Source organism: Lissotriton vulgaris, chromosome 10, assembly GCF_964263255.1.
Source record: "Lissotriton vulgaris chromosome 10, aLisVul1.2, whole genome shotgun sequence".
In the NCBI taxonomy this organism is placed as follows: Eukaryota; Metazoa; Chordata; class Amphibia; order Caudata; family Salamandridae; genus Lissotriton; species Lissotriton vulgaris.
This window is the reverse complement of record NC_141698.1, coordinates 842,098,755-842,112,092: the sequence shown is the minus strand read 5'-3', so window position 1 is coordinate 842,112,092 and position 13,338 is coordinate 842,098,755. Positions and strand designations below refer to the sequence as shown.

Here is a 13,338-nt window from a genome sequence, read left to right as displayed (position 1 = left end):
AGTTTTAGGAGTTGGTATATTGGGTCTACTTGCTTTTTTTGTTCTTGCTATTGTTCTTTTAATGGTAGCAATAGATGGTAGCTGACCTCTTGCTTCTTTGGGAACTTTAGGTAGTAATTCTTTCAGAATTACGTTGGTAGGTAATTCTGATCTGGTACTTAATTCCTTGATATTTTCAAGAGTGGATCTCACTTCTATTTCCGAGATGTTTGGTGGGTGATTATGTTCAGTGGTATTTATAACACTAGTTTCCCTTGTTGTAGCACGGCCATAGCATTTATTGGAGTAATATTTTGTACACTTCCAATTCACTTTAAGGTCTTTTTGTTTCTCTTGAGTATAAATGTAGCCCATATAGCATAACAAAAATTTCCCTTTCTGAGATGTAATAAATCTTGCATCATCAGTCATTCTTTACTTCTGGTATCTAGAAAAGTTAATATACAAATATTAATACAATATGAAATGTATAAAAGATTTTAAATAAAGCTAGTATTCTTCTAGTAATTTACTTACCACCAGTAATGTTCTATTTATCGAAAGTAGATGCTTGTTCAGTTAGATGTTGTTCTTGTATTGCCACGGTCTGTTGAGAAATAATTAAGTATGTTATAGGAAAAGTTACCATTTTTTTCTTGGTAACTTTTTTTTTACCTTATAACGTATCTAAAAATAGTTTTGTTTATTGAATGTAAAAAGAGAAATTTCCAAGATTATACTAACAGATGCATAAAAAGAGTCATTTTTATTTCTAGTACATTCTATAGAGTTTATAAAGACTAGTTATGTTTTATTTATGAACTTACCAAGAGAATTATAGTAGTAGCAGAATGTTTGTTCTTTGATGTGAATTATCTGTTTTCTGTACCTTTGAGTTCTGTTTAGAGAGAAAGTTGATGAAAATTACTAAAGCGTTTATATGTAATATAAATAATACACATTTGTTATAAAGCATTGTTACTTAATTGCTAAAATGAACCGGGGATGATACATGTATTATGAGTAAAAGCACAAAAAAACATATTTAAGAACAGGAAGATTATACTAACAGATGCATAAAAAGAGTCATTTTTATTTCTAGTACATTCTATAGAGTTTATAAAGACTAGTTATGTTTTATTTATGAACTTACCAAGAGAATTATAGTAGTAGCAGAATGTTTGTTCTTTGATGTGAATTATCTGTTTTCTGTACCTTTGTGTTCTGTTTAGAGAGAAAGTTGAAGAAAATTACTAATGCGTTTATATGTTATATAAATAATACACATTTGTTATAAAGCATTGTTACTTAATTGCTAAAAAGAACCGAGGATGACACATGTATTATGAGTAAAAGCACATTAAAACATATTTAAGAACAGGAAGAAAATATTTTTTACACAGCATTGTAACTTTTTTTCCTCAAAAAATTCTGCCTGCACAATATGTATTAAGATTAAAGGCTAAGAAACAAAGTATAGAGTTTTAAATTAGTCCAATAATTGGCAAAGAACGCTAAGTAAATGTTAAACATATGTAGATACCTTTTTTAAATGTAAAGTGTCCTGTATCTTGAAGTTGAAGTATAACTTGATTTGTTTGTAGAGTCTGTTTAAAGGTAAACTACATAAAGAAATAACAAATTAGGTTACAAATCTTGGTCTATAATTAATAGACAAAAAAATTAGAATTTATTAACAGAGCTATATGATTACTTACTTGTAGTTTTAGGACGAATTTTCTTGAAGAGAAGAATATAGATGGTGCTCCCAAAATTGGCAGTATGTGGTCACGAAGAATATTTCCTGCAACTTGTATGGCTGTTTGTGATTGGTTTATATAGTCTATGTGTAATTAAGTTTGCCATCTGATTGGTCAGATATGTAAAGACGAGTTACTATTGGTTAGTTTGAATTTTTTTTAAGTAAAACATTTAAGATATATCTTCTTATATAGTTTATGTTGAGGAATTGAAATGATATATTTATGTAAAATAAAAGTCTTGTAATAAATAAAGTTTATGTAAAATGAGTACTAAGTATTAAATAAGTATGTTTACAAAGAGTTTATATACAAATTTCGTCAGTTAGCGAAAACACAATATTGTACACTAAATGTTACTTAATAATTTGAAAATACATTAGTGAAGTCATTAGAAATGTGTGTATTACTTAGAGAATAGATTTATTGGTGTTATATATAAAAAAAGGAGTATAATTTAGCTATCGATATTTTGATATTGACGAAAATAGTGCTATCGAAATTTTTGTATTCGATATTATTGTAGTGTGGTATATGTAGTATTGAGTGTCGATATTATGGTATTCGAAAATAATGCTAACGATATTTCTGTAGACGATATTTTTGTGCATCGATATAGTTTGCTCGATATTTTTGTAGTTTACATGTTAAGTATAGGGTGTCGATATTAGTGCTATCGATATTAGAGACTCGATGTTATAGTAGGTCGATTTTTTAGAAATCGATAATCTGTCAGTGATTCATTATATATATATATGATATTCTGGCTGCATTATTTTTATACGGTAATATTTCAAAATCATAATTCTGGTAGTAAACCAGCACAAGGGACAATTAAATACAGGTTTATCAAGTTCTGAAAGAATGTTTACCTTCCCCTTCATAACGACACAGTCTTCTTGCCTGTTGTTGTGGTGGGATGGTTCTCCCCGAAGCCACTTGGTATATGTCACTGGAGTTGCATCGCTCCATTCAAAGTACATGTGAATTTTAAGATCATTCAGCCCAAGCCATAGCTCATCCGTCGGCTCTGTGAACATAAACACCTATATTTTCATAAACATGATAATAGCACCACTAAAGCAGGTGAAAAAAAATCCACCCACAATTTCTAAATATTCTATATATAAAGGTGTTTAACATCTGTGAGAGAGCCACATAGCTATTTGTTAAAAATAAATGTTTGAGAGTGTGATTCACCTGTTGGCACAGGTAAGTTTTGGGAAAAAGAGATTGCCACATTTCTTTGAAAAGGGACGGTGTTTGTAGTTGTTGCTTAAAAATTAAAAGCAGATTATTTCTGTGTCAAATTTTCTTATCAAATTACCAAGAATGAGTTAAAAAATATCTGAACTTGGATTTAGTAATATTTTTCCAAGCACTTGTTTTGATTTTCTTTATATCCCATTGTCATGCACGCTGTAAAAAAGAAGCCACACCATTTTCCGCATAATTCAGAATTTGCTTGATTTACTACATAATCCATCATCTGCAGTATAATTTACAGATTTTAATAAAATAAATGTTTCTGGGTCAATCAGATCAAATGTTACTTTAAACGATGCCCCACGTGTTGCTGCTCAGTGGAAGACCCTGTGCAAAGGTTACATGGTCATCTTTCAGCTGCTGATGTCTCTGTTTAGATGTTACACTGAGACTTATGAGGTATAACCTTTGCCCAGATAGTAACAAAATGTGAAATAAACATTGACAAAGCCAATAGGTCTGGCTTGTATTCTGAGCCCTGCCTAAAACATCAAAAATCAGTTTGCCACAATGGAAAGACACAACAAAAAATTACTTTCTATATGCAATGCATCTATGATATAAAGAATCTAATGTTAGATGCTTCAATGTACTTTTAAGACGTGAAATAGTGCTGTGTACATTACAATGAAGAGTTGTCTATGAGCCAGTGTGATACACCAAACAGCCAATAGCATGAGGTGAAAGAGTAGTACTCCTCGTCACATCAGATCTAAAAAGGCCCAGGTCCTGACATTGAGTTGTCTTGTATTCCTAGACGTATAGTATGGTGCTCAAAACTCAGCTGCATTTGCCCTTAAACAACATACTTGTATGAGGATGCTCTCGATGCTCTCGAAGTTCTCACGTTTCCCAGGTACATATGTGAGAACCTCAACTAGTTCAGGTTTTTTTTTGCAGCCAATGACTTTCAATTCTCTACATCCATTGTGAATTCAGGACTCCGAGTGCCAGAATGCAAATAAAAAGCCTGCCCTCGAGAGCTATTCAATCATGAAGGCCTACATCCTCCTCGGGGACCTGAACGTCACGCTCGAGAACAACAACGACAACAACTCCACCACCCTGATCGACAACCTAGGACCCAAACAAATCGTCACAACACTCACCCATGCCGCTGGCCACACGCTCGACCCCATCTTCTCCGCAAGCCCCCATGTCTCCTTCAACCACACCACCGAACTCCACTGGAACGACCATCGCTGCATCCACTCAACCTTCAGGAAGCCCACCACGCACCACCGCACCCAACAGATGACTCGTCGCTGCTGGAGCAAAGCCACTGATGACCAGCTAACCACCACCCTCTCCCAGAGCCCACCCACTGACCCCACCGACCCCGACACCGCCGCCCGCAACCTCAGACAACGGATCCACGGCTGCGCCAACACCCTCGCCCCGCTCAAGAAACCCTCCAACAGTCACACCAGCAAGAAAGCCAGTTCGTTCACCAAAGGAGTCCCACAGGGCTCTTGTCTTAGCCCTACGTTGTTTAACGTATATGTCTCCCCGTTGGCTAATATTATGAGGTCCTTCGGGTTTATGCCCATCTCTTACGCTGACGACACGCAGCTGCTGTTCACTTTCAAAAAATTTACTCCGGAGATAAGACAATCTTTCTCCAACGGCATGACTGCGACCGCCAGCTGGATGGCCACGAACTTTCTCCAGTGCAATGTGGGAAAGTCTGAGGTCATGTTATTCGGAGAGGCAAGAATCCTGTGGACCCCTGACTGGTGGCCCTCCAGTCTGGGGCAGGCCCCCTCCCCTAAACAGGTGGTGAAAAACCTGGGGGTTCGTCTAGATCACGACCTCACCCTTGCCCATCATGCCAGCACCACGGCGGGATCTTGCTTCCACATTATAAGCCTCCTGCGGAAGGTGTTCCCCCTTCTTCCAGACTACACAAGAAAGACCTTGGTCCAGGCCCTCGTTCTGAGCCGCCTGGACTACTGTAATGGCCTTCTCTTGGGAGCTAACGAAGGAGTGCTTAATAGACTTCAGGTGGTTCAGAACACCGCGGCCCGCCTGGTGACCAATGCCCCCCCTAGAACTCCATCTCTGCCCCTTCTCAAGGCCCTCCACTGGCTTCCCATCCGGAAACGGGTGGAATTCAAGATTTGTTGTGTGGTACACAAGAGTCTCTACAACCTCGGTCCACACTATTTGGCCGAGAAATTTGTATACCACCGCCCCTGCCGCAATCTCAGGTCCAGCAACCAACTATTACTCCAGGTTCCTAGACACTACAAGACCAGACAGGGAGGTCGTGCCCTTTCCATTATGGGCCCGCGCCTATGGAACAATCTCCCCCTTTCCCTTAGAGAGTGCCCGAGCCATCTAGCCTTTAGGAAACTCCTAAAGACAACTCTATTCTAGTTGGAGCGCTGTCTGTCCTGTTCTTCACAGCACCGCGCGGAGATACACCTTCGGGTGTGATGCCGGCGCGTTACAAGCCCATAAATAAATAAATAAATAAATAAATAAAGACCTCAGTCCTCCAAGCAAACATGCCGAAAACTGGAGAAGAACTGGCTCTGCAAACGAACACCGGACAGCCACGCAGCCCACAAGAACGCCACCTGCAGACACCATCACCTCATCAGAGCCGCCAAAAGGGCCTCATACAAAGACCGCCTAGACAACAACGCACAACAACAGCAAAGAGCTCTTCAACATCGTGAAGGAACTCTCCAACCACAGCTCCAACACTAACAACTTCCCACCCTCGCAAGACCTGTGCGACTCGCTGGCCAACTTCTTCCACTGTAGGATTGCAGACATCCATGACAGCTTCAACTCCATACCCACCCCGACAACCATCAAGATCTCCACCCCCTCGACCACCACCAGCACCAACCGCCTGCTTTCCTGGACCAACATCAACGACGACGAAACCTGCAAGATCATGAACACCATCTTCAACAAAGCCAGCACAGCCATCGCACCCCATCTCCGGGAAGTAATCAACATCTCCTTTCCGGAAAGCTGATAGCACGCCAAGATCAACGCCTTACTCAAGTAACCCAAGGCGGACCTCAAGAACCTCAAGAACTTCCGGTCCATCTCCCTGCTCCCGTTCCTGGCGAAGATCATCGAGAAAACTGTCAACAAACAACTGACCCACTACCTCGAGGATAACAGCATCCTGGACCCGTCCCAGTCAGGGTTCCGCAGCAACCACAGCACCGAAACCGCCCTCATCGCTGCCACTGATGACATCAGGACCCTGCTGGATAATGGAGAAACAGCAGCCCTCATTTTCCTGGACCTGCCAGCTGCCTTCAACACGGTCTGCCAACGCACACTATGAACCCGCCTCCACAATGCAGGGATGCAAGAGAAGGCCCTGGACAGGACCACCTCCTTCCTCTCCAGCAGAACACAGACCATCCGCCTCCTCCCCTACCGCTCCGAGGCCACCGAGATCATCTGTGGCGTATCCCAGGGCTCATCCCTCAGCCCAACGCTGTTCAACATCTACATGGCATCCCTCACCCACGTCGCCCGACAGCACAACCTCAACATCATCTCCTACGCCGATGACACCCAGCTGATTCTCTCGCTCATCAAAGACCCCCACACCGCCTAAACCAACCTACACGAAGGAATGAAGGCTGTCGCCGAATGGATGAGGAATAGCCAGCTGAAGCTGAACAGGTACAAGACAGAGGTCCTCATTCTCGTATCAACCCCTTCCGCCTGGGATGACTCCTGGTGGTCGACCGCACTGGGAACAGCTTCAACACCCACCGACCACGCACGCAACCTAGGGGTCATCCTCGACTCCACCCTTTCCATGACTAAGCAGGTCAACGCCATCTCCTCATCCTGCTTCAACACTCTCTGCATGCTCCACACAAAATAAATGTTTAAGCAGTTCTGTAAACCCTGCACTCTTTGGTTTATGCACCCTTAAAATCAGTTCTGAAATCACGAATATATGCATTGACATCAATCTAATTTATCAGCAAGCGTTTCTGGCATTTTTTCCATCATTTTCTCGACCTATATGTATTTTCAGACTCCAATTGGAAAATGTGTGAAGTGTCGTGTGCAGGCATTTTGCAGCTTTCGGGCTTTTCTAAGATGTGATATGCCCACGTGCGCAGCTAGTTACCCCACTCGCATAGATTGAGGAGATTGATTTATATGCAGTGTGGGCGACAGACGTGTGAGAAATGGCTGCACGACTTGCCTCCACAAATCCTCTACTGCAAGCAAATGCCGATGCTGCCGGTGAATCCATGAATACCATATGGCTTCGGTTTACGGATATGATTTAAAATACTCACGACATTGTGCGGAGCATAGCTCACACTTCATTTCAGCTCACCACGCATGCATCACTCAAAGTCCCACGCACTTTCACAGAGGTAAAGGCACGAAGGACCCTACGCAGGATTTGGATACAGGGGGCCCAATTCACAGAATGAACTTAAGACTAATCCTAAACTTACTACTATTTGGTATTCACAGAATGCACTTACTACTTGCAGGTTTCACAAAGTGAACTTACTACTTTCGGGATTCACAAAGTGAACTTACTACTTTCGGTATTCACAGAATAGATTTAAGACTACTAACTTTACCTCCGCACTCGGGCCGGAAATTCCAGCCCGGAGGCGGAGTTTCTGGCTTGGGAGCGGAGCTTATGGCCCGGAGGCGGAGCTTGCGGCTTGGAGGCGGAGCTTCCGGCTCAGAGGTGGGTATTTAGCCATGCCTGAAATCTCCACCTCTGGGCCGGAAGCTCTGCCTCCAAGCCGCAAGCTCCGCTTTCGTCCCGGAAGCTCCGCCTCCGGGCCGGAAGCTCCACCCCCAAGCCGGAAACTCCGCCTTTGGGACGGAATTTCCGTCCCGAGTGCGGACGTAAAGTTAGTAGTCTTAAAACTGTTCTGTGAAAACCGAAAGTAGTAAGTTCACTTTGTGAATCCCGAAAGTAGTAAGTTTACTTTGTGAATCCCGAAAGTAGTAAGTGCATTCTGTGAATACCAAATAGTAGTAAGTTTAGGATTTAGTCTTAAGTTCATTCTGTGAATCGGGCCCAGGGACATTTTTCATGTGAGGAAATCAAATGGTAACGCCTTTTACATTTCTTGTTTTAGATCATTTTCTACCACTTGCCTCCATCGCAGCTTGAGTGGAACTTGCCCTATTCCGATGTTCTATAGGATCGAGAGCAGCCTCAGTCAGTATGCTTGAGTCGAAGCACTGTGAGTGATGGCTTTGTACAGCAAGAGCTGGGCGATCCAGGGACTAGCGAGCGTAACGAAACTCGAAGGGGCCCCCCTGCAAGGCATGTGGAGGGGCCGCCTCCGGACTCAATAATGAGCTCTCTAGCCAGAGAACTGTGCTAAGGGGGCCCCGTGGAGCTTGAGGCCCCCCACATGGCGGGGCTGCAGGTGCCTATGTTATGCCACTGGATCCAAAAAATTAACAGAGAGAGCCGAGACAGAGCTGAGCCAAAGGTCTGGCTCGGAACTTAGGGCCTGAGAACAAGTCTTTCAGCCCTCATCAGCCAGGATAGCTTGATTCCAGTGGCATGGAGAGCACGGGACTCACGTCTGAGCACACCCGTCCTACTAGGGGTGACAAATGCAAAAACCCCTGTCTGTATTCCCACAAATTTCCAGCACAGCATGGACGTATAACTATGCTTCATTTGGTCAATACGGTTCTTCCATATACACTGAATGAGATAATACATGAATGAAATGATACAGATACAATGGCAGATGTTAAATGCACTGCATGATAAATGCCGTTGATATTTAAGAAGCCTCACCGTATCCAAGCTGAGAAACAACAAAACTATGTTCTTCTATGTTGTGGATGCTTGCAAGGTCCCCGTCTTCCTTTCTGCAGGCCAGCTGGGCTTCTTTCCAGAGTTTGATGTCTCTGAATAGCTTGTAGCAGTGACCAGCGTATGGCAACCACAACCTGGGGCAGTTTATGGGTACATCACTCGCTGGAAAATTAGAAAACTCAGTTAAGATCAATTGATTAGCAGACTCAACGAAAATGGGTGCTTTAGCAAATAAGAGAGTGAACGCATTAGGAAACAACATTGGTGAGACACCTGCATGATGCAAATCATCACGCCAAAACGTCTCCTGCAAATGGTTGACTATTTACAGGGACAAAAAATTATCTGATCTCAAAGTGCAAGAATAAATGATAGAAATATGTGAGCTTACTTACCATGGTGAGCAAAATGAGATTGTTTCAAAGACAGTGGGTGCAGAGGTGCATCGCAAAATGATGTCTTCCCCTGCAGAATGTGATGAGGAACCCCTGGAGTCTTTGATATCATACAGATATTTAATGACTTTGACCTGATTGAAGGCACTCTGCGGGCCCGTGGGCCCTTAATTGGGTAAGGCCCCCCCCCGTGCAACACATGGGCTGCAGGGGCTCGTGTTACTCCCCTGAGTGAGTGGTACCAGGACAGTGCACCTACCCCTGAAGCACAAGAATGAATTTAACAGGCACCATCTTCTTAAGGGAGATTACATTTGCATATTGCAACCAAGTAACAGTATCTAGTTAGAAATAAGTTAATTTGCATAATTAGGATTTGGGTGGATGCAGTAGCATGACCTCTAAATGTCCATCAAGACTTGGGGCCTCATTTATGAAAAGTGATGCATCGCTGCGTGAAAACAGCGATGCGTCACTTTTCACTGCGCACTCCTTACGACATTCCTGATGCGTCATATTTAATGTATGACGCATCATGTCGCAAGGAGTTACAGATACGTCAGTATTTCTGACGTATTTGTAAAAGCAAAAGTGACGCATTGCTGGAGTGTGTCACAAAAGTGACGCAACTCCAGCAATGCGTCCTTTCACATGGGGAAAGCCCCATGTGAAAGGGCTTGCATCAGTCTTACGCCTGCTGTGAGGCAGGCGCAAGATTTTGATGCAACAGCGTCCTAAAAGTGACGCAGTGAAATCTCATAGATTTCACTGCGTCACTAATACGAGGCTTTTTGCGAGGGAACGCCCCCTCTGCATACATTATACCTGACGCAGGTATAATGTGGCGCAGGGGTTTAAAAAGTGACGCATCTACCTAGATGCGTCACTTTTTAAATATGGCGCAACAAGGCACATTTTTTACATCGCTGGTGCGTCACAAAAAGTGACGCACCGGCGGCGCAAAACTGACGCAAGGCCTTCATAAATAAGGCCCTTGGTACTTAGAGTAGGAGTAGCCGGACAATTGTGTAGCCAGCTTCCTCATTGCATGCGTCCAGCTCCAGCATTGTTAATCACAGCATATTCCATTTCTGTAGCTAGAAAATACTGAAGCAAACATAACTATTCAGCTTCGTATGGGTATACTATTTCTAAACCCTCTCCATTTTGTCAGATGAGAGAACATTGAAACGGTAGAGTAAAATGATCTGAGAATCCCAATCCTTGGACAGACCTTAGTGATGAACCATGGTGTACTGATGTTGGTTCAAGGCTAGCCTAAACATGGCTTATCGATTAGCTACACAAAATATGTAAGTCCAGGTATGAATCATTCACTATCAACATTATTTGTAGACTAACATGCAATTAAATAATAAATAGGCAGCTGCAAAATGTTTTTAAGAATGTTCTGAAGCCGTTTCTCGATTTGGGAATGGAAGCTTTCCGCATCCCATAAGGAGTTTTGTGACTCATTCCGAATCCCAATTCAGAGCCATGAAATGGATATTCCTCGACGTTTGCGAGTCACAGTGCAGTGTATCAATGTTTGAGACTGCATTTGCATTAAAAAACATCGAAAAATTACTAACACCTCAGGAAAGCTTCCCCATTGTGAATTGTGTCGGCCACCCCTGGGTAGTAGGCAGTGACCAAAAATCTAAAATGCTACTATTTATTTATAAAGTGTAATATAGTGCAAACATCAGGGTATAAGAGCGCTTTACAGGGGGATCAGTACGAAACAGGTAAAGACAAAGGAATAATCGCAAATTCAATATAAATACAATCAGAGAAGAATAACAAATTGTGGAACAGGACCTCCATAGGAGATCAGTAGGATAGTTGTCAAGAGCAACAATGGGTAAGATCAATCGACACAGGTTATGATCTTAGGCCAACCAATTGGTCATCCGAAATGTTTACACTTCTATTATGAAGGAGGCTGTAGATAGAATCAGACAGATTTAAAATATAAAATATGAAATAAATATATATGTTCATAATTCTCAACCTTATTTTGTTGATTTGGCTTTCTTCTCAGCAAAAAACAAAAAGGGCAAAAACAGGCTGCTTCTAAAAAGGCTGAGAGAACGCCACAAGAAAATGGAGCTGTTTTCCCTATCTTTTCAAGTAAGATCAAGTTCTTGCTACTGCAGCACACCAAGCACACACTGGAAGCTGTGGGAATGTTTCCTTTGCGGGCCTGTAACAATAGCAAGAACCCGCAAAGTGCACTGCATATGTCCAGGGCCTGGAAATTACATGCTATTAGTGGGCCTGCTGCACTGATTGTGCCATTGGTAAAGAGATTGGACCCCCCAAGTTTAGTGTCTTTGGAATCATAACTTAAAATATCAACTTATCGTGAAGTCGGACTTTAAATTGTAATTCTGAAAATGTGACTTTTGGAAAGTTGTCTATTTCTTACTTTAGCCATTTGGTGCCTTCTGACTATCTATGAATACACATCACAGGTGGGTAACAGCTGGGCTTTGTGCATTCATTCTAGACAGCCACACACAAAGGGAGCCTAGGTGAGACTGATGTGCCATCTACATCCTTATGGGCCATTGATGGCAGGATGTGAGGGAGGAGCTGATACTTACACCTGAATAGGCTGTGTCCTGTTTGCACACAACAGTCTGCATACCCCCTGTAGTGTACAGAGCCAGGGCAAGGAGAGCAGGGACTCTGTGCATTCAAAGGTATCTCTTTGAAGTCTCCCCCACTTCAAGGGCGCAACTGGGTATAAGTACTGGACTTCTGAACCTACCACTTCAATACACTTCTGGACCTGTGGATGCACTGCCGGGAAGAAGGACTGTTGTGCTGCTAAAAGGACAGCCACTCTGCTGGACTTCTGCTCTGCTGTGCTCACCTGCTGCCTACTGCCCTCCTTGCCTGGGAATGAGAAGGACTGGACTTGCATCTCTCCAAGCCAGAACCAAAGTGACTTCAAGGGCTTGCTGGCTTCCCTCCTGTTTTGAAGTTTCAAGGACATAAAATACTTCCAACCACCCTGCTACAGCACCTGGACTCTGCCATCCCTATTTCTTGCTCTGCCAAGTGGTACCAACCCAGTCCTGGACCCTAGGAAGTGGGTATAAATTGCTGCTGAAGCAGAAATCCACATACCAACGCTGTTACATTACTCAGAACCGGAGTATCTCCTTGGACGATGATGCATCACCACTGCTGCAAGGATAAGGTGCATTGCTTCTCTTCTTTGAGTGCCTTGATGTCGATGCATCACCTTCATTCTTCGCACCTCAGTTTCTACGTTGACGCAAACAAGGTACGTTGCAGCAGGCCCAGTGTGGATCCCTTTAACCGACTCGCACTCCATTGAAGCAGGCCTGAACTTTTCGACTTGACCTGGTCTAAGGCAGCCAGATAGCCACAGTATGCACCTTATCCTTTTAACCACTACATTTCAGTTTATTCTTTTAAAATGTATAACTCTAGTTATACTGTTTGGAGTTGTGCTGTTTTGATCTTGTATGTTCAATAAATTAAGCCCAATTGTTCTAATTAGGTGTGGTATCTTTTTGTGTGGTGTTTTCACTGTTTTACTGTTTGAGGAGTTTCACAAGTACTTTACACATTACCTCTTAAGTTAAGCCTAACTGTTCTGTGCCAAGCTCCCTGAGGGTAAGCAAAGGTTAATTTAAGCTGTGTATCTAAAGTACCCTGACTAGGACTGTGGTTCATGCTTGGGCAGTGTGCATACCTCTGTGAACTAGAAACCCAATCTCTAACAAGGCTCATAATAGGAACCAGGATAAGGTCTATAGTAGCAATCATTGTCTATTAGAACCACAGGTTTTTGTCCAGCTGTCATCTAGAGTCATCTCTTCAAATTTGCTTTTTTTATGAAAACTGGGGAATGGCCTGTCACCAAATATCTTTGAAAAAATAGTCACAAGAAGGGACTCTACTGTCTTTTCAACATTACCAAGACTTTAGGGCTCTTCATTTGCATTAGTTGATATGATGCCACTGAATGGTACTCTTCAGGAAGTATTTCCTTAAACGTTTTGCTTTTTCAGCCTCGGATTTGCTGATTCTCTTGTACTGGCCTTAGGGCTTTGGGTACTTTCCCACTGTAAATGCAGTGTGGAAGTGTGTG

The 13,338-nt window shown here is 42.7% G+C and overlaps 1 protein-coding gene across 1 annotated transcript in view; it reads right to left on the bottom strand.

Annotated features, from left to right (window-relative positions):
* The window catches only part of LOC147688873 (macrophage mannose receptor 1-like), a 731,375-nt gene that overhangs the window by 577,377 nt on the left and 140,660 nt on the right, over nt 1–13,338 (bottom strand). Inside the window, exons 7-8 of the mRNA XM_086941773.1 lie at nt 8,791–8,973; nt 2,612–2,769 (exon numbers count right to left, since the gene is read on the bottom strand). Of these exons, the coding sequence (XP_086797899.1) occupies nt 2,612–2,769; nt 8,791–8,973 (341 nt within the window). The remainder of the gene's footprint in view (nt 1–2,611; nt 2,770–8,790; nt 8,974–13,338) is intronic.